The sequence below is a fragment of the Podarcis cretensis genome (assembly GCF_951804945.1).
Source record: "Podarcis cretensis genome assembly, chromosome: 12".
Classification (NCBI taxonomy): Eukaryota; Metazoa; Chordata; class Lepidosauria; order Squamata; family Lacertidae; genus Podarcis; species Podarcis cretensis.
The window spans coordinates 19,593,604-19,618,542 of record NC_137181.1 but is presented as its reverse complement, the minus strand read 5'-3'; the positions used below and the strand labels follow the sequence as shown (position 1 = coordinate 19,618,542).

The following is a 24,939-nucleotide window of genomic DNA, read 5'->3' as shown; positions in this document are numbered from 1 at the left end:
GAGCCAAAATGTTTGAGTACCAAGGCGTTAGAGAACCAAGGTTCCACTGTACTCCCCGTAGCACTGAGCTGGAAACATAGTACATTCATTTTGCTCAACAGATGATCAGCATGCTATTTTTCAGAATTCAGAATTCTTTTCTAAATATATGATGCAATACCAACCTAAATCTTCCTGTTGTATGAATGTTTCTTCATGGTTGTAAATAAGTGAGATTTCAGGCATGATACTTACGATAAAAAGCAGTAAGTTTTCTGGGAGCAGGGCCACAGTGAGTAGATCTACCTCTTGGCACCTATGAGTACAGTGTGAAGGCTTCCTCCCTGTAGGTGTTCATGCTGTGTATGTGGGTGCCAGGAGCTACTTGGTGGGCATAGTGTAGGGGTCTGGCTACTTGACACACTCCTCACTCATGTATTAAATGCTGAATAGGGGTATAATTTCCATTCCATTTGTTCTACAGTTCTGTATAGTCTTACATAATTTTGTCTCCATAGGCTGATTCCAAAAGTGCGAAATCCAAAGATTCTGCAGAAATAAGAAAACGACGTCAAACAACAAAAGGGTAGGCATACTTGAAAGTTTATATCTTATTGGTAAGATAATGCAGTGCAGTGCTGGAACTTTATATACTGCTTGGCTGTAAAAACAAACAAACCTCAAAGCAGTTCACAAAAAGGATACAACAATCTTTACATAGGGCCATTTGTTAACACACATTCATGAGTATGCTTAACATATGGCTGTTACAAAAAAGTAGTGGGATTGCATGATTGGGAAGCTTTGATTTCTGTCTTTCCAGAGTAGCATTACAAAAACAGTTATAAACAGTGACTTTGACTACAAGCCACTTTAAAATAAAAATGTGATTCCCCTCCCCAGTCATATTTTTAAAAATTTATAGCTTGCTGCTTTCTAATGTGCTTTTTGTCTCATGCTAAGAAAATGTAATACATCAAGAGATGTGAGATTGTGGTGCATACATACTATTTTGTTTTGCTTTGCTGTTACGGTGCACAATTACACTTTTTAGCTGCTACTGAAATTTTAGATACTCTTGATGGCTAAGATATAGGCATTAGGGATAGATGAATCTGTCAGTTTCAGTTTCTCTTGGTTTCTCACTTTTCCAATCTTAAATTTAGTTAGTTCAACATTTCCACTTCAGATTATTATTAATTAATTAATTAAAGACCCTCATGAAAATTCACCAGCAATTTAATGTGCATTTCTCATTCACAAATTTGTGGGTTATTTTCACTAGCATATGCATTTGTGTGCACATTCCCCCCTAATACACACATATATTGGTTTTCCTGTGGCACAGTGGTTCAGTGTGTCTGGCAGTTAACCAGAAGGTTGGTGGTTTGAGCCCTACCAGGGACAGCTGTGGGCAGGATTCCTGCATTGCAGGGGATTGAACCAGATGACTTTCAAGGTCCCTTCCAACTCTATAGTTCTAAGATCCTATTAAATATTTTGCATATTTTACTAAATATTTTTAATATAGGAATGTATAAAAATAACCTTTCATTGAATAATTGAATAATCTTGTAGCACCAAATGTATTATGGAATGAGCTTTTATGGGCTCAAGCCCACTTTGTCAGAAGCATGAAGTGATATATTAGTTGGCAAGTATGTAAAGGAGCTACTCTCACATAGCTATACTATCATTCACAATGTGATTTGAAAGACCTTTCAATTAATAGAAAAACTTCTATTGAGAAGAACAGACTTTAGCTCACAGCAAGGTTTTCTGGTCATGGGCAGCCCATCCTATTTTGCTGCCTGAGGTGAAAGAGGAAGGTGCTGTCACCCAGCTGAAGTTTCACTTACTGGGGTTGTGCAGTTGCAGCTTCTGTGTTCCAGTGAGATCTTGTGAGGAGTCTGTGAGATCTTGGGGGAACATAAGAGCCACGGTTGCTTCTCCTTCTCCACTAGCAGCAGTGGGGGGCGGGCAGCAGGCAGGGCACCCCACTGCCATGGAATAAGTGAGAAGCAGCAGCGATGGCAGCAAGATCTCATGAGAGCTGCACAAGATCTTGTCAGAAGCTGCAGCTTCTCTTGATTTTTGGGTAGGGGTGGGTGGGATTCCTTCCTCCTAAGGCTGTTGCTGCAGTCCGCCTCAAGAGTAGGCTGGCCCTGCTTCTGCTGTTCATCTATGATCCCATTCTTGTTTTGAAGAATATGACAGAAATCAAAGAAACTTTATATTGGAGGGTTGTATGTGTATATATGTAGGTTAAGCATGAAATATCAGGAAAATCATAAAACACAACAGGAATACACTGAATTGCATTTGGGTATAACAGAGACAATCCAGATATAGTGGCAGTTAAAAATATATATTAAATCTTGATCATTAAAATATAACCTAAAATTGTCATTTAAAACCTTAGTCATTTGAAATATTTGCTAATGATAATAATATTTTAAATATCTGCTTATAAAGTTATAGAATCTCCTTCCTTGACGGTTTTCACATAAATTTTAAACAGGTTTTTGTAATGAATCCTATCCTTCCTTCTCAAACCATTCTGCATGTACTCAGAATGAACCTTCGCTAAGACTGGATCACTTGGTCACTTGAGTTTCTTATTGGCCTAAAATACACATGTATATGGAATCCAGAGTGGTAGAGCAGATGTTTTACATGCAGACGGTTCCAAGTTCAATCCCATCTTCAGCTGGAGTTTGGGATGTCCCTTGCTTGAAATCCTGAAAAGCCAGTCTTTCCAGTCAGTGTAGACCATACTGAGGTGGATGGATCAATGGCCTGACTCAGTATAAGGCAGCTTCCTATGTTCCCCTTTCACACCTCCCAAGTTTAGTGGTTCACTAACTCTGATTCAGCTATATTTATGACAGCTATACTGGTGAGCAATATAAATGAAATCTCTCTGTAGTAAAGATTTATTCCAATATTACAGCCTCCAGTACAGATTACTAACATTTTTTCTGAAGCATTTTTTTCTGGCAGTGCACCTGCCCTGAGAACTACTATTCTTTTACTTTAACTTCATCATATAGAAAGCCTGACACAGTTATTGCACATCATTGTAATTGTGTGCTCCGAAGCGTGTTGTATTCCTTTCTGGACTGCTTTTGTGTCTATTTCATGTCATTACTTAAAAGGCAAATTCTATGACAGCTAATATATATAAGGCAAAAACCAAAAGATATCTTCATATATTTTGCTAGCAGCCTACTGATTCTTTGTCTTTGCCCTGAACTCTGCTTGTAACTGTTAATTATCAAATTTATTTTATAAAATTTATACGCTGCTTGATTGTTTAAAAACACTCAAGCAGTTTTCCTGATTTTTTCTGATTTGTGTACTTTGTGCAGTTCCAAATATGAGAATACACTAACATAGATAACAGGTGAACCCTTTTATTTGGAAGTAAGGAGGCACCAGCTCTCCTCCCTTGCACCCATGGAATGAATGCCTTGGGAGCTCAGGGAGATGGCATAATCGTACTTATGATACTCATTGGGGTTCTATTTTTCTGCCATGCTGTTTAACACCTATATGAAATTACTGAGGCAGGTAGTCTGAAGATTTTAATTGTGATGCTGACAGTATGTTACCCATAACCAGCTCTTGTGCATATGAGCCCAGGGTTAGATATAGGGGAAATAAACTCAAATTCAATGCTGTTAAGATGGAAGCTCAATTTTGGAGGATTCAGGACAGGCAAAGGAAATACTTTCACACAGTGCATAACTGTGGAATTTGTATCTACTGGAGGTAGTGATGTCCACCAACTTGCACTGCTTTAAAAGAAAATTAGATAAATCAATGAAAGATAAGACTGTTATTGGCTGCTAGCCACAATTGCTATGTTATACCTCTGTGGTTGGGGGCAGCATTCTTCTGAATACTAGTTGCTGGAAACTAAATGAGAGGAGAATGCTTCCCAGAGGCATCAAGTTGGCCATTATGAGAACAGGATGCTGAACTAGATGGGCCATTGGCCTGGTTATGCAGGCTCTTACTATGTTCTTAGTTACTGTTGGTAGATGTTTCAATTGTTCTGAGAAGTGGTGTTGATCATTTCTGTTGCAGTTAGTGAACAGATTTATAGCTTAGGCCCAGGGTATAAATAAACCTGTCCAGCATTTAAGATTAGATATTCAGAGACCTCTCTCCAGAGAGAGAGAATTTTTAAAGTGATGCTATTCTGTTTTAGGAATACCATCCTGAGAATGTTGGGAAGTACTTTGATTATCATTGTTTCAGTACCAAGTTGTTTCCATTATATTTATCAAGCCTTTAACTGAGTTTTAGTAGAGTCCTTGCTGCTTTGTTTTCAGCAATTGATTTTATTGTGATTTTATTATGTGATTTCTTTCGGATTTCAGTCTCCTACTTGTGACTGTTGTTTCTGTACGTATGTGTGTTTTAATGTGCCCACCATTTTTTAAAAAGTAGTATTAACTTTTTTGTTCTTTCAATTATCTATTGCTTTGGAAAGTATTAGTGGAAAAGCAACTTATAAACATGTAAAATAAATAGTTATCACAGCTATCACAGTTCAAGGACACATTCCAGCCAGTCAAAAGCAGTTGAGGAGAGCATGGAGTAGGGCCACTGAGAAGTGTGGCCTAGAAGGAGGCATGATCTCAGGAAAGTCCTGAAGATCAGGTAGAAAGGCTTGGAGGGCTGCATTTAGCCCCTGGGCCTAAGGTTCCCAGCCCCTGATGTTCAGCTTACTACTTACAAAGGTAAAAAAGGATGAAGTCAATCTGAACTACGAAACAGTGAGATAAAGGACGGAGTCAAATATTCAGTTATCATATTTGCAGGGTTAATTTTCCTTACGCATATGAGGTAAACCTGTGCTGCTACCATGAATATTAAGATTAATGTATGGCACGTATACAATGTTACAATTTCCAGAGAGGTAGCCATGCCGTTTTGTGGAAGTAAAAATCCACCCTTTAATTTATCATGGTATAAACTGTTGAGGACTACAGCTCATCTCATCAAGTGCATGCCTGTTATCCTGAGTTATCAGTATTATTACACATAGGATTCTTTTTGGTAGGTGGAGGGTTTGCAAACAGTGCTTATCCAAATCTACTGTCAGTTTTAACACAATTTTTAGGAATTATAAATACGTAACTGTTAAAGAGCACTGACAGAATTTTTTATTAAAATTAATCCCGGGTTGCTCTTTAGGTCTTAAAAGAATTCCTGAAAATCTTTGAAGAATCCTTCCCCCAATTCCACGAGGAGTGAAATAAAACCAAAACAAGGATGCTGGGTCTTGCTGCTGAATAAATAAGACGGTTTGAGCTTCAATATGTTCTGCAATCTTATTAAACTTCAAGGAAAAACACCAATAGAAAAGTTTTGATGCCCACCTTAGCCACTTGTCCTTTAGTCTTCGTCTGTTAGTTCATTCATACATATTGGCCACATTCCTCAAATTTAAGTGCCCCAAATGGCTTATGTAACTCCAATACAGAATAACAAAAGTCAGATGTAAAGCATTTAGCATGACAAAAGGTAGTGCTTTTTTCTGGGCGGACACAGGGGGACGCATACCCCTAAACATTTTATGAATCTAAGTTTTGCCTCATTGAGGGGCAGTATTTCAATATGAGTAGGAAAATGAGAGTACCCCTAAACATTTTTTAGAAAAAAAGCACTGCAAAAGGGTAACAGAAAATGAATTCCAAAGTAACCATGGTTCTGATCTTGAGTGGCGCCCAGGACCTGCTGCGAGATGTAAGTGTCATTGAGCCAATTGGGAGCAGTGACTATAATGCTATTAAATTAAATATACCTATACAGTCAAGAAAATCCAACATGGTCAGGCTGATTTCAAAGGAGGAAACTTCCCCCAGATAAGATTTGTAAAAAGGAAGCTGAGAGGAAAAGTCAAGAGGATCAAATCACTGCAATGACACTGCAGATCACTCAAGGTACCACGAGGGCCAATAAGATGCCAGCATGAATATTGAGCAGAGTCAAAGAAGCTATTGTAGACAAGAAGGATTCTTTCCAAAAGTGGAAGTGTTGTCCAAATGAAGACAACAAAAAGGAACACAAACTTTGACAAGTTTGTAAGCGAGAGTAAGGGATGCTAAAAATGAATTTGAGGAACACTTTGCTCAAAACATTAAGACCAACAATAAGTTCTTTAAATATATTGGTAGCAGGAAACCATCTAGGTAGGCGCTTGGGCCTTTGGATGACCAGGGAGTCATAGGTGTGCAAAAGGAGGATAAGTAGGTTGTGAACAATTGAATGAATTTGTGTCATCTGTCTTCATGACAGAAGATATAGGCAGATCTCAGTGCCTGAACTAACTTTTTTGGGAGGTGAGCCTGGGGAAATTAAGGCAGATAGTAGTAATGAGAGATGAAGTTTTGGGCATAATAGACAATGTGAGTATTATTATTATTATTTTGTAGAGTCAGCAGCCATCCTCTACCCATCCATCCACTTTTGGTGAATTCTCTCAGATGTTTTACAGTATTGGGCAACTTCTGCTCTGGCAATCACAAGTTACAGTAGTACTTAGTCTAGGCCTCAGATCCAAGACTGGTGAACTGGACTACTTGATCTTAAAGGATGGCATTGATATAGTGGACATAACAGAAACCTGGTGGAATGGAGAGAACAAATGGGACATATATTTTTCTGGATATAAACTCTATAGGAGAGAGGGAAATACATACTGAAGGTGGTGTATCTCTGTATGTCAAAGAGTCCCACAAGATAAAAATTCCCAAAGGGGCAGACTCCTGCACAGAATTTTGTGTGTAGTGGAACTGGGCACATGAAGAATTCAGTGCTAGGAATGTGCTATTGTTCCCCTCATCCAAATGCTCAGGGAGATATTGAGATGAGGAATCAAATCAAGGAAGCATTGTAAAGAGTAAATGTTGTAGTTATGGGTGACTTCAACTACCCTCACATAGACTGGCAACATATGTGTTCCATTCATGACGAAAAGGTAGAATTTCTAGATACCATAAATGACTGTGTCCTAGAAAAGTCATGGAAACAACCAGAGGGGTTATTGACCCTGGACCCGGGTCAAAGACCCAGTTTGGCACCCCATCCCTGGATGCGTGTTTGCGTACATACAAACAAACACTTCAACAAATTTATTCATAAAGGTCAAAAAAGTAGACAATATATTATTTGAATGCAAAGGAATCCTAAGAAGTATTATGACTGTATGACCAAAGGGAAAATGAGCATCCCTTCCAGTAAAAGCAAATTGTGCAGCAATTGTTTATTTGAGTTCAGGTTTTGAATTGGATTTATTTGGCCACAGGATCATTAAAAGACTGCATTTCCATAAGATCAGCCAAGACTCTCTGGTTTCCTTTTAAAATGCTTTTCTTTCTCTCTTTGAGGCTTTTTGTCACCCACCCCTCTTCTTAGTTCTGAGCAAACCCTTTCAATGAGTTTTGACGTGTAAAATTACTCCCAAATAAGCTTTAACAGGGACGCGGGTGGCGTTGTGGATTAAACCATAGAGCCTAGGGCTTGCTGATCAGAAGGTCGGCGGTTCGAATCCTTGCGACAGGGTGAGCTCCCATTGCTTGGTCCCAGTTCCTGCCAACCTAGCAGTTCGAAAGCACGTCAAAGTGCAAGTAGATAAATAGGTACCGCTCCGGTGGGAAGGTAAATGGCATTTCCATGCGCTGCTCTGGTTCTCCAGAAGCGGCTTAGTCATGCTGGCCACATGATCCGGAAACTGTACGTCGGCTCCCTCGGCCAGTAAAGCGAGATGAGCGCCACAACCCCAGAGTCGTCCACAACTGGACCTAATGGTCAGGGGTCCCTTTACCTTTACGCTTTTAGCAAGATTCCTTTCAATTTTATTTTTATTTGATTACTCATTTTAGAAATTACTGTAATCATTTTATTTGATTACTCATTTCGTGTGCAGGCACACGAAAGCTCATACCAAGAACTAACTTAGCTGGTCTTTAAGGTGCTACTGGAAGGAATTTTTTTTATTTTGTTTTGACTATGGCAGACCAACACGGCTACCTATCCCTAACTGATAATTTTGTAGTCATTTTAGGTTCCATGTACAGTGAAGAAATGCTTTTTGTGAGTCTAAAGTAGAAAGTGCCCTTCCATTACAATCCTAATGCAGAGCTTGTCAGGGAAATGCCTCAGGCATGAAAAATGCTCACATACTCCTTACTTTCCTATATGTAGATCATGTATAGTCTGTAAAATGGCTCATCTTTAGCTATTTAAACTCATTAAAAGTTCTGAAGGAGTCATAGAATCATAGAATTGTAGAGTTGGAAGGGACCTCAAGACTCATCTAGTCCAACTGTTTCTCTTCCTCAGCTTCCTGCCCCTCCCTCCTCCTCTCCAGAATTTCTTTCTCACACAGTAGCAAACCCACAGAGGATCCTATTTAATCCAAGTTCCTAAGGCTGCTTGAAGTGTAGCAAGACCAGTACCTGGAACCCTAATGCTCTGTATTCTGACTTTTGAATATTTGTAGTAAACTGCTTTGGGCATAGCTCACTGTGACAAGGTGGCATCTAAATAAACTCAGTCAGTGAGAGGTAGAGTTGATATGAAATGGCAAACTGGAGAAACGGTAGTACCCAAAATGTGTATTAGATGCATATAAACATGAGTTCCTATTGTCCAGTGGTAATTGCCAGAATCCAGCTTTGGCATTTAGAGTGGGGAAGTATTTTGCTCTTGCTACATTTTTAAAAAATGTGCTGTCTAATTGGGAGGGAGAAATGTTCCCATCTAATGTACTTTTAAAGCTGATTTGGTTCCAGACATGACCCAAGTGACGCATCTTCCTTCTCTATTAGTACTTAAATAATGAACTGCTTTTGAGGGATTTTCTACTTTTTCAATTATTTTTCAGAACTCCAGCCATTTGAATTTTTGCCTAAATATCTGTTAAGGAACTTTGCAAGGGATTCCACTGCTTTATTTGGCTTTATTACTTACATTTTATACCCTGTGTCTACCTTGCATATACTCTCAAAGAAATCAAGCTATTTTGTATCAATGTGTGGACCTTTTGCCTTGCTTACTAGATCCAGTCTTTTAGTTTAGTCCAGAGCATGCCACATTTATGGTCCTAGAACTGACTCTGTGTTTTCCTATGGTATCACAAATAGAATGATACCGTATTCATTTTAGGATATAATCTCCAACTCACAGACATCTCTGTGTGGGATTGTTACCGCATTGTAAGCCTCATTTTTAAATAACCACGCCAGTTAAAAAGATAATAAACAATTTTGCTCAAAGATCACATTTACCTGAGTTCAAGTATCCAATTTGTATTGCACCACAGTTTCACCGTAACATTCTCTGTGACATAGCTGAGAGAGCTGAGTGGAGAGACAAACATCACTGGAATAAATACTGTTGTTGTGAACTGAATCACTTTCATTAAATGAAAGAAATGGCCACCAATTATATATATTTTGTGAGTGGGGAGGTGCCTGCACATTTATTTATTATACATCTGTTAAAATTAAGAACATTGTTAGCTCTTCAGCTTATTCTTTCACAATATACAACTCTGTGCCCTTGTTCTCACATCGCAATAAGCCAAGTCTTGGCTTAGCATGAATGTGAAAATGTGTAGGCTGCAAGAAAGGAATTGGCAGCCACTTTGCTACACCCTGGTCTTTTTTGCTACCACACTGCATTGAGCTGAAGTAAGGTTTGGCTTGGCCTGTCATTCATACCTGAACTTGTAGTTAAGCTCTTTCTCTCCAGACTAACCACCAGATGTAACCAAGGTTTGTTGTTGGTTACAACTAATGGTTGGTCTGGACAGAGCTGAACCATGAGCCTTTGTTTGGATGACTGGTTAAGCAAAATCTTGGCTTAGCTTGGCATGTCAGCAAAAAAGGACTGTGGAGGAGAAGAATGGCAGCAAACTCTTTTCCGGGACACTGCACATTCACTCAAAGGCAAGGTTTGTTTTAGCATGATATGTGGACCAGGCCTGTAGTTGATGAATAAAGACATACAAGTTTACTGGTTCCATTTAACTTTATTTGGGTGGCGGCAGAGGGGAATAAGTAACAGCTGTTTTTAAGCTTTCTTAGCTGACAATCCCTATGTTTTAAATCTTAAAGTGTGGAGAAAAAAACATATGGCAGTCCTGTTTCAGAATCCTCACCATCGCCTCCAATTGAAGAAAAGCAGTTGCCTGCTTTAACAAAAGTTGTAGAAGAAACTGTGTCAGGAACCTTAGATAAGTCTCCTGAGGAAGTGCTTCCACCTGACTTAAAAAAAAGAAAAACCACCTCTCCTGAACTTAATGTCCCAGAAGAGACAAGAAGTTTGCCCACCAGTGAGCAGGAAGCTTCATCGCTTCTTTCAGAAATCAAAATGGAAGATGCAGCTCAACCTAAGACAATTATGAGAGATACTAAAAGGATAGCAGCAGCTATCAGTCCAGAACAGGTACAAACAGCTGCTACTACAGCAAATGAGAAGAATACTTGATGTCAAAGAGGACGTGGTGTAGTATTATTATTTACTGAAATAATTTAATATAGTTGGCTATATTCATATATTGGTAAAAATAGCTATATATGAGCAGCAGATACTGTTATTATGTACATAAAATATTAGAATATAAACAATACATTTAATTATAGTTCTGAGAATATTACATGTTATCATTTCAGAATGCCTGTGTACTAATGGAATGTTAATACATTCATGTTTATTATTTGATAATTGAAACAACGGTAAGATCTTAAATCTGTGAAATACCGATGACTGATTAGAAATTATAGAAAAACGTTCATATCACCAGACATTAAAACACATAATGAAAAGTGCACATAAATCGGTGAGTGTTGAGTAAATTAGCAATGAGACACTAACAGTCCAGTCCAAACCCAAGATTCTCCAGGATTAGAGAGTTTGGATCTGGGTCTGCTGGGACTATGCTGGAGTTAGGTTCCTCACTGCAGCTCAGCCAGGACTCAGTTGATGTAAGTTATGTTGGTGTAAGTCCCCCAAAAGTTGTGGGACATGCAAACAAAGACTTACAGCTATTGCAAATTCCTCTCAACTTGCTCATGTGACCTGGTAACCTGTTGAAATGACATTGGCAAAAAGGGGACGTCAAATTCTTCCATAGAAGTCACTGGAGGGGGCCCAATCTCTAAAACTCACCCTAACACTCATCTACTGGTTACACCCAAACTTAGGTTTGCCATACATTGAAGAGCAAAACAGAGGACAGCCCGAGCCACTGCCAGCCCAAGCTGGGGAAAGAGGCATGTGGGGGCGCCCACACACCTTTCCCAGCTCAGGCTGGCAGTGGCCATGACGTGCAGAGCAGCCTGCACCCAAGCCACCCAAGCCAGAGCTAACCTCCCCCCCAAAAAACTTGAACATTTTCTTTTAAATGTAAAAATCTGCCCGGATGGGCATGTTGGCCTCCAGAAAGAGTACAGGTTTTTCTGGACGCATGGCAACCCTACCCAACCTGAGAGTGCTCTCTGAAATAGATGTAACAACAATCCCTTCTTCTCATAAAATTAACATATCTCAGAGGCATTCCAAGAAAGTAGTAAAATGGGATGTTTTCTCCTTTCTATTTCCCCCCATTGTTTTCCATAGGCTTCCACTTTACAAAAAGAAATCCCACAAACGTACATGGATTCTTCAGGACTTGAAGGTAATTCTTCTCTTCTGTAATTAAAAATAATAATGGTTAAGGCATGCAATAACATTATATCGGGAATTTTTGGAGAACAGGAGAATTTGTGTAGAAAAAAATATTTTGGTACAGACATTCCTAAATTAGTTTTTATAAAGTTTAATTTATATAGGACATTTTATACCACCCATCATAGTATATATCCCAGGATGGTACATAGCTGTGCTACAGCTCAAACCTAGGCATGTTTACTCAGAGATAAATTCTACTGTGCTAGTTCCAGTGTAAACAGGATCTTAGTGTTTCATTTGTTATTCCATTTAGAATTTTGTAACTTTATACAAGTGGTGCCTGAATTTATTTTCCTGTCCTCTTCCTTCCTCTGCAGTCATGTCTTTTAGATCATGTGTACATTTACAGACTACTTATACTGCAGCTCCTATGTAAAACACTCAGGGAATCTTTTTAGCTGAAGAGTGGGATAAAATAATGCTTTTTTTTATTAAAAAAACCCCTTTTAAATGAGATTCTGCAGGACAATGGAACTTCTCCCCTCCTTCATTTGCACCATCTTCAAATCTGCTCTGGAGGTTAGGAGAACCCCCAGAACAGTGTGTGAGGAGAGGGGAGATAATACTGCCAGGCAAGCTATGTTGAATACAATCCCTTATGTTTCTGAATGCATGGATAACACTGTTTTATTAGAAACTGTAACTGTTCCTAACCTGTAGAGACATAATATTGCCAATATTTCTCCTTGCCCTTACATACACAACAACAAAACCCCTTTGTTTTACTTTATAGAGGGTGGAACTAAGAATTTGATTAATAAAAAAATGGATCAGCTTGCAAACAATTTGGCAGAGCTGGAAGGAGTTCCTGAAGCAGAAACTTTAGCCAAACTTTTGCTAGAGCCTAGCAAAGGCATGGGTAAGTACATTCAGATTCCTGAGAATTTAAGGGTACAGTATGTGCTTGTACAGATTCAGGCTGTAGATTCAGGCTTATAGACATCGCTGGAGGTCTGCAACTTTATTAGGCTATATCTAAAGGATTAAGCGGGAGTCAGAAGGCATCAGGTACATTACATTCTTTCATCTGCACACGGAACCCTGAAATTAGACCTGTGGTTCCAAGTTCTGGAGGGCCCAGGAGTGCATTTGGAAATGTAAGAAACTGTTGTAGGCATCTCAACATACAAATTTCACAGAAGGAAAATTGGCAATGCTCAGGTGTTCTCCAAGCAAACAAAACACCGACAAAATAAAAGGCAACGCCTTGCAAAAAAAACCCAAAACAAAACCGAACCCCCCCACCTCCTAACCAAACAATAAACAAAATAATATAGCTTCAGTTTTTTAAAAAATAATACAGGGGTCTTTGGTGGATTGAAAGGAGGATGCACCACATTGGGTGCCTTAGGATTAGAATGTGGCCTTGATATAGCTGACCATTTTGATAACATTTGGTGTATTTTTTAAAAAAAATATTAGTTGTGTATTCCTACAGTAAAGGCCAACATCCATAGCTGGGTTATTATTCCCATCCACTCTAGTAGGCAAGGCCAAAGTTCACAGTTTAGTGGTGTGGAAGGCCCCCCTTCTAGTTCTGGTTTTGCCTAGCTCCAGACATCAGGGATTCAGTTTCTGTCTTCTGTGTTGTTGTTTTTTTTTTTTTTTGCAGTTCCCCTCCACTTTCTTAATATCTGTACATTTTCTTGTGTATCCTGTCTTTCCTTTTGTTCAGCATTAGAAAGCAGCAGGGGTCAGGAAGAGCTTGTTCCCCATGCTATGGGAAGGTGACAGCCCCAGCCAGGACTGTTGCTGGATTTCTCAGAAGATGTTACATCTAGGGCACACAAAAATGGAGGATATCCCTTCCAGTGCCCAGTGCCAAATGGCCCCAACCCACTCATAGCAATGGTAACATCCCTCTCATCTCTGTAGAGCCAACTTCCCTGAATAACCACCCTGAAGAGTAGTAGTCTTCACAATGCTAGGCACCATGGAATCAAACAGGTGTTCATCAAAGAGCTAGGACTAGTGACAATGATGCAGTATCTGATGCATTTCTGGATGCATTACAATGAATCCACTACAATGGATCCAGGTCTATGATGCCCATTACTATAATACTCTGTAATATATGGTTACCACAGTGGGAGGTAGATCCAGGTTGCCAGGTCAGACCAACAAGTCCTCCTCCACTGTAGAAGAATTTACTTACTGTGAAGGTGGCTGTTTTACAGTGAATGGAGGGCATGCTATTCACCCAACTGAGATTATGGCTAGCTACAGAATGATTAGCACAGTGATAATGCAGCATGCTAGTTAGTTTGCTAACCTAAGGCATACGGTATGTTTAGTTAAAGTGCCATTTCATCATAATTTAAGGAGATACAAAAATGAGATGCATCCGTCTGATCTCTTTATATGAGTTCTGTCTGCAAAAGTTGGATATATGTATATGTGGGTATTGCACAAGCAATATGATTATTGTAAAGAGAGATTTCATTAGAAAAAATTAAGTTGCAAGATTCAGTAATGTGCAAATATAATGTAAATAAAGCAAGCTTTTATATATTTCTCCCTACAAACTGTAGATAGTATAGCCTTCTGTAACTGTCTCTGTCTTATTTGCAACAGATATGGATGTCACTATAGCAACTGGTACAGGAAGGGTTAAGAATGCCTGTTTTCTAAGACTTGTTTTACAATTATATAATTAGCCAATCACAAAAGAAGTAGTACTTCATTCTGTCACATTTCCTAATTATTCTGTAACTTGCTTTTGCCAACAAAATAGAATTATTATCAGATGAACAAAAACTTCAGTTACTAAATCAGCTGATACCTGCGGAAGGACTCCAACAACTTGGTAAGTGGAAACCCAGTAATGTAAGGAGCTAATGACTGATTGACAGTTTTTTTTAAAAAATAATAATTTCATTTATTGATATTATTTATTAAATGTGTATACTGCCCTTCATCTATAGATCTCAGGGCAGTTCACAGCATAAAAATACAATATAAAGAACACAAAACACATAAGAATAAAAACTAATCAATAATACCCTCTCCTACAACACATTTAAAAGGGTATCAGATGTTAATCAGCCAAAGGCCTGGTTGTATTTTTATTTTTATTTTATTTTATCACTGTGCTGGATTCACACTTATTTTAATCACCTTAAGATTGTCATTATTTTGTGGGAGGGGTGTAATTGTATACTGGATGTTTAGGTTTGCACAGTTAAGCAGATTAAAGCTCTCTGTCACAGCAGTGCAACAAATCCACTTTTAAACAATGTTTTTTAAAAAAACAGTTAATAACAACAATTATTATTTTATTACTTATTATTTATTGAATTTATAAATTCGTTGAATTTAACAACAACAACAAATTAATTTCTATACTGCTCTTCATCCAAAGATCATAGGGCAGGTTATAATAGAAAAAAAAACCACAAAAAATATATACCATAATGGCAAACAGAAACAATAACCCCCGCCCTCTGTTTAAAAGACCATAGATTAATTAGTCAAAGGCCAGTTGATGGAGAAAACTTTTCACCTGGCACCTAAAGTTATATAACAAATGCACCAGGTGAACCTCTCTGGGGAGAGCATTTCACAAGCAGAGTCACTCCAGAAAAGGCTTGTTCTCGAGTTGCTGTGCTCAGGACCTCTTGTGGAGGAGGCACACATAGAAGGGCCTCAGATGATGATTGCAGAGTCTGGGTCGATTCATTGGGGAGAGGCAGTCTTTGAAGTATAGGTTTTGACCTATAAAGCCTTAAATGGCTCAGGAGCACAATACCTCAAGGACTGTCTCTTTGCATATGAACTGACCTGGATCCTGCAGTCATCATGTGAGAAAATGGTACTTTCGTGAGGGTGGGCTACCTACAGTAGGCACTCCTTGGTTCCCCCACTTGTGGCCAGACTTGCAACTGGCCATACTTATAATTGTGTGTGGAAGGCTTTCAAAGAATACATTGATATATAAACAGCTTTCTCTTTCTCTTTCCATTTTCTTTTAAATAACTGTGTGTAAAATGAATGCTACTCCAGGGGGTAATTTTACCTTCAGAAGCTATTTTTCAGCAGGGAGAATAAGCTGCAAAGGGAAAGGTGGGGAACTGGAAAAGACCTGATAATGCACACAGGAGGCCACATGCAGTACTTTGGGTGCTAACAAATACAAACAATACTAATATACAAGTCTTGCCAACCTGACATCCTAGGCTACATACCACACGTCAGCCATGTTTGCTAAATCCCCCATTTTTGAAAATTACAGTGGTTCCATTTCCCCCTCCTCCAAGGATGTGATAAACCAGAATATATAAATTGCATTCTGCGTATTGTTTGGGCAGGTTTGGTAAGTCCACTAAAATGCAATAATTGGAAGTGTGGGGAGAACATTTTTTCTATATTACACAAAACCTTTTACCACATGTAGGTAAACCAGAAGAAGAGCAAACAGAACAGACAAGGCAGCTACTGTCAAATGTAGTATCAACTCTCCAGCTTCTACAGCAAGCACATGTTCCTGAAGATGGCTTATCAGGTAGATTCTACAAGCTACATACAGCAAATAAATGTTTAGCTTAGGGCAGACTAATGGCTCAGTAGTGTCAAAGAATATAATGATAGAATGGTGACTCCAGAATTTGCATGCATAAAATGCTTAGTATTTTGATAGGATTGGAGGGTTGGATGATGCTTGTGGGTCCCAATCATGCCTTTGGTCTTGTAACTATAAGATTGTAATCTACAGTAGAAGGAACTGCTGAGCTGCCCAGTTTCTTTGTAAATTAGGGGCCCTAGCTGGGCCTATAAACACCTTTTTTTTACATGTCTAAAGAGTTGGTCAAGAACACATGTATTGCTATAGAGACAAATGACTGGTGGTGCTTTCAGGAGAGGGTAAGGTTCCTCCCCATCTGGCTGGTTGTCATGCTAGGGGTAGGAGACTAATAGGCCAAGAACTAGTCTTTATTTTAGTCTCATCTGAAGGTGGGAGCTTGAAATGCACAGCGGATTGACTTGTATGCTGGAACCAAATCTATGCCTTTGTGGGTCCCCCCTTCAGAAGCCTAATGGGAAAGCAATATCTGTTATAGCGTTAATGCTATTAGTCCAATCTTATTCTCAGATTGTATATACATGGAAATAAAACCATATATCCTAGATACCACAGTTTCCAATAGCTTCATTCCAAAGAATTGGAACCCTGGATATTGCTGGCACTTCTAGAGTCGCTCACCACTCAGCAACATGCATTAATATTCTCATTACTGTGGTTAAATAAGCTGTAAAACTTTATTTCTTCCACAGAGGAAGAAATGAATGAGATGACAGAGAAAAGAAGAGCCTTACTTGCAAATCTGGACACTAATCTTAAGGTTCTTCAACCAGCAGAAGCTGTTAGACCAGGGCAACAAGACATTGGTGAGTATCAAAACCTATTACCTTAATTATAAAACATATTCAAAAATCTCCTAAATGAAAATTATTACTATTGATATTATTTAATAACTTTTAATCCAGTTGGAAAAGCCTGTTGAAGACATAAAACTGCATGTTGGAAACAGTTTTGGTGCAAGACACTGTTAAGCATGTGAACTTAAACTAACAATTGATCCTAAATATATAAATAAATAAAAAGCTAGGGTGTGTGCTCACAAAAAGCTTTATGCCACCTAGGATCATACACCACACCTCCCAAAGAGTGTTCTCTACAAGATGGCTTAAATTTGCAGCCAGACCAATCTTTTTTAAGGAATGCAAACAATGTTGAGTATTTTGGCTGGCAAATTCCTTATTTTGGGGTGCACTGGGTGGACTGGGTGTCTTCAACATAAAGTTATATTTTATAGCAAACAAGTTAAGATATATCATAGATGGGATAACAGAACAAGGAGCATTAGAATGGTTAGAGAGTAATACGCAGGAAATGAGGGAGAAGTTGGTGAATATATTTTTTATCAAACCAAACAGGCAATGGTGGCAGAATATTGAAAATCTCTTATTGAGAAACATCATTGAGATATGGGCGAAATATAAAGGTTGGATAGTTACAATGGAAGGGTCTCAGGAGTGGGGTGGACATTTTTATTCTTATTTATTTATTTATTCTAATTACTTTGTCAATTTTTTTTAAAAAAAAGATATAAATGACTATCAAATGCTTGAAAAGCTTAAAAAAGGGGGGAACCAATTTGATCCCATAGAACTTGAGATATGACAATGTCAGTTGACTTAATTTTCAGCCAGTTCTAGTTCCAGTTAGTGATAATTAATACTATTGTTACTATTTTTTAATTTTTTAATTTTTGCATTCAGCCGTTCCTGGTAACTGCTACCATTTTTGTTTTATACTAATCTGATTGTTGAATCTTCTTTTTACTGTTCTAGTGGGAAAGCGTTAAATTTCCTTCCTTGCATAATGCAGTACACACACACACACACATACACACGTGTTACTTAAGTTATAAAAAATAGACATAGTGGGTGGTAACCAGGGCTTTACGGGCGCGGGTGGCGCTGTGGTCTTAAACCACTGAGCCTAGGGCTTGCCGATCAGAAGGTTGGTGGTTCAAATCCCCGCGACAGGGTGAGCTCCCATTGTTCAGTCCCTGCTCCTGCCAACCTAGCAGTTCAATTTTAGTATATGTGCTGCCGAAGCGAGCACGCCAATCTAGCAGTTCAAAAGCACTTCAAAGTGCAAGTAGATAAATAGGTACTGCTCTGGCGGGAAGGTAAACAGCATTTCCGTGCACTGCTCTGGTTTGCCAGAAGCAGCTTTGTCATGCTGGCCACATGTCCTGGAAGCTGTACGCCGGCTCCCTCGGCCAGTAAAGTGAGAGGAGCACCACAACCCCAGAGTCGTCCGCGACTGGACCTAATGGTCAGGGGTCCCTTTACCTTTACCTTTAACCAGGGCTTTATTTTGAGGGCAGCACCTGACTAGCCTCAGCAAAGCCCTGCTGTGCCTCTGCCTGGCAAGAGACCCTCCCTGGAGTTTGAAGTGGACAACCTTTATGGGAGAGGGTAAATCCTCCCTCAACATCCGGAGAGGGTCCTTGATTTTTTATATTAGGCAACTGTAACAAAATTGGACCCAGTTGCTATCTACTGGTGAAGATGAAATTAGATAAGATTAACATGCTGCAAATGCGGAGGAGGAGGAGGAGGAGGAGGAGGAGGAGGAGAAGAAGAAGAGGAGGAGTTTGGACTTGATATCCCGCCTTTCACTCCCTTTAAGGAGTCTCAAAGCGGCTAACCATCTCCTTTCCCTTCCTCCCCCACGACAAACACTGTGACTTCTTTGGTGACTTCTGTTTCAGTGTATATGAAGAAGTGTGCATGCACACGAAAGCTTATACCAAGAACAAACTTACCGGTAGTTGGTCTCTAAGGTGCTACTGGACAAATATATATAGATTGTGAGGTGAGTGAGGTTGAGAGACTTCAGAGAAGTGTGACTAGCCCAAGGTCACCCAGCAGCTGCATGTGGAGGAGCAGGGAAGCGAACCCGGTTCACCAGATTACGAGTCCACCGCTCTTAACCACTACACCACGCTGGCTCTGTATATACTATAATGTGTATAGTAATTTGATACATTTCAGTATAGATGAAATTCAGTGAATAATGGCATTACATGACTCAAAACATAGTGGTATACTTTGTAGTAGCGGTTTCTGGGATGGTGAAGGCAGGGCGACACTGCACACCAGACTTCAAAATGGCTAGTGTCACTGCTGCTTACCAAGAGGGCAAGGGGCAAGGCGCAAGAGCCTTAGTTGCTCCTGCTGCCCCTGTGTGCCCATACTTCATTAAGTTCCCTGTGCCTCAGTCCTCCCCCTCCCTTTTGGTAAGCAGCAGCAACATTTGCTGTTTTGAAGCTAGGTGCACAAAGCTGCCATGACCCACTGATTGCTACTGATAGGGCAGGGAAATACCCCTATTTGAGATCCTGAAGAGTCACTACTAGTCGCAGTTGGCAATACTGGATGGGCCAATGTTCTAATATCAGGGAATTTCATGGTCATGTGTTGCTTTTAGACAATGAAATTAACATGCTGACAGAAAAAGGAAGCCATTTGCGTGCAAGCTTGGAATCAAATATGAGAGATTTGGAAGAAGCTCAAGCTCTCGCAGCTACCCAGCCATCAGAAATGAGTGGTAAGTACTGTCAGGTAATTATGTTTTCTTTACATGTAACACCCTATAATTTTTGCCCCAGTCTTCTTTTGCCTTGTCCCATTCTGAACTTTGTCAACCTGGACTAGGTTTCTAAGGGCCTGGTGTAATGTGTGTCTGTGGGAACCACTAGAATGACAATTACTCATGGTGGGTGACTTGTTGTTGCTGTTATTGTCATTAGGGATTAAAGGGCTCTGCCCTTAAGGATACTGTATAATCAAAGACAAGACATTAGGAAGGAAAGTAAAAAGGAGGAGGGTCAGTTGGCAGAGGGAAAAGGTATTTAGCGGATCCAAAAACTGGTGGGTGGTCCATCCTTGTTGCTGGGCAGAGACCAGCTAATAATTAGAACTCATTTTAGCAGTTTGTAAGTGCTTTCCTAAGCAAATAATTATGGCGAGGAAAGTGATGATGGGGGAAGGAAATTCATGTGTGTTTTAGAAACCGGGTGAATTTAAAGAGAGTTATATCAATTAGTCAATGAGAGAAATCATAAACACATCCATTTGTATGTGTGACCAAATGATTACATATACAGTGGTACCTTGGGTTACAGACACTTAAGGTTATAGATGCTTCAGGTTACAGACTCCGCTAACCCAGAAATAGTACCTCGGGTTAAGAACTTTGCTTCAGGATGAGAACAGAAATCGCATGGCGGCAGCGCGGCAGCAGCGGGAGGCCCCATTAAAGTGGTACCTCAGGTTAAGAACAGTTTCAGGTTAAGAATGGACCTCCAGAACATATTAAGTTCTTAACCAGAGATAACACTGTATAAGCATCATTTAGCAAGAGATCCAAAGACCAATTAAAAGTGGCAGTTTAGGCCTCAGAACTAACCCCCCCCCCAAGTTTCTTCACCGTAGAACATGATTGTTTATAGAAAGGTTTCCTTGTATATAATTCAAGTTACCTTTTTGTGTAATACATTGTTACATGCCACTCCAATCTCTGCCAAATAGCTGCATGAGATTCCAGGGGTACTAGGCACTCATCCAGGGTAGCGCGTCAGTTGGGAAATCAAGGTATAGCAGAGACTAGTGTATTTAAGAAATATGGTTTAAAGGTTAATGTAAAGGTACCTCTGACCATTAGGTCCAGTCGCGGATGACTCTGGGGTTGCGCGCTAATTTCACTCTATAGGCCGAGGGAGCCGGCGTTTGTCTGCAGACAGCTTCTGGGTCATGCGGCCAGCATGACTAAGCTGCTTCTGGTGAACTAGAGCAGTGCACAGAAACGCCATTTACCTTCCCGCCAGAGCGATACCTATTTACTGTATCTACTTGCACTTGACGTGCTTTTGAACTGCTAGGTGGGCAGGAGCTGGGACTGAACAACGGAAGCTCACCCCGTCGCGGGGATTCAAACTGCCGACCTTCCGATCGGCAAGCCCTAGGCTCTGTGGGTTATTGTACACATATTTACACCCACCTGGGTCTACTTTGGAGAGAGTTCAGAGGATTACATCTCAAGAGGAGCTTGTTCCCCATGGCAATGCAGCGTTGGAGTCCAAGGTAGCTTGCATGCCATCTCTGTCCTTCTGCCCTAGCCTGCCAAGATGGTTCTGCCCCACATGGCCTCTGCCTGAAGTTCTGCCCACTTCCTTTCTTCTTTCCAATAACCCCTGCTCCTAGCAACTCCTCCCCACCTGTCTGTTGCTCCCCCTCCAGACCTCTGTTTTTTAAAGGACAACTTTCCCCCCCTATGTGATATCACTCTTGTTTCACCCTCCTTCCCTCACTGGCAGAGCCTGGTTGATGGTTTCCATTGATGACTTTCTTCCAGAACCTTTTGTCATTCTTAACAACTTCTGTCTCAGTTGAGGTGCTGACATCTTCCCTTCAGTACTCCAAATATTATCTAAATTCTACCATTTATTAATTTCTAACATTCACTAACTCTAGCAGTTATAGGTTCCCTTGCACATTCAAACTCTGTTACCCCAGATGTGTAACAACATTAAAAGGTGTTGCAAGCACAAAAATGTCTCTTTTTCTACAGAGAACAAAGTGAAGGAGTTACTACAACAAAGAGAACTGTTGACTGCAGATTTAGAGCAGAATATGCAGGACCTGCAAACTACAAAAGCTCTTGCAGCTGTCTTGGAAGAAAAAGCTAAGCCTGGTAAATGCAGAATAATTGGGATAGGTACAGAAAGATCACATAGGCATGTGACACAGGGCCTGTTGTTATAGGGGTAAAACTTATTTTTTTCAATTTTTTTCAGTGAGGGATCTTAAAAATATGTTTTGGGGTGTGAGGAATTTGAATCTGCTGTTTTTGTGACTGGATAGCTTTTAGCTTGGTAAGTCTTCATTTGATGAAGACACACATAAACTACTTTAGGAAAACCAAAGATTTTTAATTCTACCTTCTGAAATAATAATATAATGTAATAATAACTGCAAGTACTTGGCAATCATCTTTAATGATCTCTGTGCAGTTTTACACATATTTTACTTACTAAGCAAAGCTAAATTATATTAATTTAACCAAAATATATTTTGAATTCCCAAGTCACATTACAGCTTATTAGCACATTTTTGAAACTTGAAAGTTTAAAAATTCAACATCCCCTAATGTAACAGAGTGTTTATACATACATCAGCAATACTTGTCATTAGTCATCTAGCAGTTAACCCTCTATGAAATGAGGTAAAGAAAAAGCACAGGTCTGGACATTTGTAGACATATAACAGAACAAGGGCTTTAAAATGTTTCAATGAAGTGATGGTGATTGTTTCTGTAGATACAACTTTTGAAATCTAAGGGGCTCCCTAAAACAAATTGTTAGTAAATAATAGCAGGTGGACGGGGTGAAATGGAGAACTATATGTGGCTGTGTATATGCCATACATTTAAAACACGTTCAAAGCATGCTTCTTTCCTACCCACTCGCAATCGTAGAAACTGCCAACACTACTTCCTTTTTAGTTTGTGGGGAGTCGTATCCAATGGAATGGGTGTTCCTTACATTTCAGATACTTAGCAATTAAGAGATTTTATTATAGAAATTTCCAGAGCCAAGGTATGGGGAAGTAGGCAGGTGTTTTTTCTCTTTACTGACTCAGTTGGTACTTTCTGATTGGCAAATCCAGAAAACTGAGGGAGTCCGTCCTACTTCCCACAAATCTTTGCTCGCGTCTAGTTTCTCGCAACAGAGTGAACAGCCATTCCATTGGATACAACAGCCCACTCTCAAAACTACACTTTAGATCAGACCAATTATTCTTTCTTTGGATTGTAGCTCTGCAAGGGGAAGACTTTATTTCCCAGGATTCTTAGGGAGTATGGGAAGGAACGTTTTGACTTTCTTCTTACATTTTTCCCTTTGCAGAGAAGGGAATTGATGAACTCTCAAAAGAAAGAAAAGTTTTGCTTGCAAGTTTGAAATCAAATATGAAGGAGTTAGAAGAAGCAGAAACTCTTGCTGCTGCCCAACCAGGAAGTGTGAGTGGTAAGTACAATCTCCACATAAAACCCATTTTGAAGGTTGAAGCACATTCTAATATTTTAAACATTTGATGTGATTTCATCATTTTATTCTATTTTACAAAAATAAATAAATCATTGCTGCTTGCTTTATGAGCTTAGGACAAGCAAGTGGATATGCATATGACTCACTGATAATACATAGCTGTTTGTTGACACATTTACTTGAAGAAGATTATTAGCAAAAATGTACTATTTAGTTTGAAATATATATCTTACACTAAATGTACTAAGTGTTTGTGTATCCACAGATAAAAAGATAAAGGAGCTTAAAGAACAAAGAAAGGTACTAGCTGCACATCTAGAAGCAAATCAACAGGATCTGCAAATGGCGCAAGCTTCTGCTCCAGAACTTGCTGAAGCAAGCAAACTTCAGAGTAAGTGCATTCACTGTATGTATGCTCTGTTGTCATTAGACTGGTAACCGATGAAAATTCATGTTCTCCACTATTAAGCCCTCCCACAAACCCAACTTTCAAAATGCAGAATTTAATCCAGGTAAATAACATGAGCAATGTATCTTTAAAAAATATATATACAGTATTCCTTGAAATTTCCCCGAGTCAGTCCAAATGGATTTACTGGCTTGAAGAAATCCTTCCCCATCATGAAGTCCATGATTTCAAGAGATCTTTTTTTTTTTTTTTTTTTAAGGAAACTCCCGAAAGAGGACACATTTTTCAACTTCAGCTTTGTTTGTTTGTTTGTTTGTTTGTTTGTTTAATCTTCCTCTTTCTGGGGTTGGCTAGGCACCAGGCGGCAGGCATATTTCAGTTCTGCACAGCTGGGCTCTCCCAAAGGGAGAGATTTTAGATTTAGATTTGCAGAGTTGGAATGTACCCTTAGGATCATCTAGTCCAATCACCTGCAATGCAAGAATCTTTCCCCAACACAATTAAACAATTTCAGCAGGAAGTTATAGAATATGCACTGATTGGAAAAGAAGCAGCAGGACTACCCCAAAAAATTTGCAGGTGTAAACAGTATTTAAGTCAATGCATATAATACCCCCAATAACACCGTGAGCACAAATCATGATGAATTTTCTGCAAAAAAAAGATGACTGGAGGGGCCCTTAGTTCTGAGCAGAACATTATGGGATTGTAGTGTAAGCTATTTACCAAAAGTGTACTCTTGCTGAATCCCCAGGAGTAAGGCACCAACCCACAGACTAGACAAGATATGAAAGAGATATAAAAGTTGCATAAAGCAGTTTGTAAACAAAAGAGAAAGAAATGATAAACAGCGGGGTTTGAAAATGGAATAGAGGCAATTTATTCAGAGCAGAAAGCTAAACTGATAGTAAACAATGTGGTGACAGAAGAATTTAAAATTGAAAAAGGAACACGACAAGGTTGCCCCCTATCCCCTCTGTTATTTATTTCTGTTCTGGAGGTGCTTTTGAACATGATTAGGGAAGACCGGTTGGTACAAGGAATACAGGTCGGAGTGAAACAATTTAAATTGAAAGCTTTTGCAGATGATTTGGTTTTAACACTACAGGAGCCAGAATCTAGTATGAAGAGAGTGTTAGAATTAATTTATGAATTTGGGGTTCAAACTGAACAAGCAAA

General features: G+C 39.4%; 1 protein-coding gene across 6 annotated transcripts in view; it reads left to right on the top strand.

Annotated features, from left to right (window-relative positions):
* CCDC7 (coiled-coil domain containing 7) overlaps nucleotides 1–24,939 on the top strand; it is a 142,371-nt gene that overhangs the window by 35,560 nt on the left and 81,872 nt on the right. For all 6 annotated transcript variants that reach the window (XM_079996286.1, XM_079996283.1, XM_079996282.1 and 3 more), the window contains exons 18-28: nucleotides 498–565; nucleotides 10,116–10,446; nucleotides 11,620–11,677; nucleotides 12,464–12,589; nucleotides 14,465–14,536; nucleotides 16,124–16,231; nucleotides 17,002–17,115; nucleotides 19,733–19,852; nucleotides 21,875–21,997; nucleotides 23,211–23,330; nucleotides 23,617–23,742. In XM_079996286.1, the coding sequence (XP_079852412.1) occupies nucleotides 498–565; nucleotides 10,116–10,446; nucleotides 11,620–11,677; nucleotides 12,464–12,589; nucleotides 14,465–14,536; nucleotides 16,124–16,231; nucleotides 17,002–17,115; nucleotides 19,733–19,852; nucleotides 21,875–21,997; nucleotides 23,211–23,330; nucleotides 23,617–23,742 (1,366 nt within the window). The remainder of the gene's footprint in view (nucleotides 1–497; nucleotides 566–10,115; nucleotides 10,447–11,619; nucleotides 11,678–12,463; nucleotides 12,590–14,464; nucleotides 14,537–16,123; nucleotides 16,232–17,001; nucleotides 17,116–19,732; nucleotides 19,853–21,874; nucleotides 21,998–23,210; nucleotides 23,331–23,616; nucleotides 23,743–24,939) is intronic.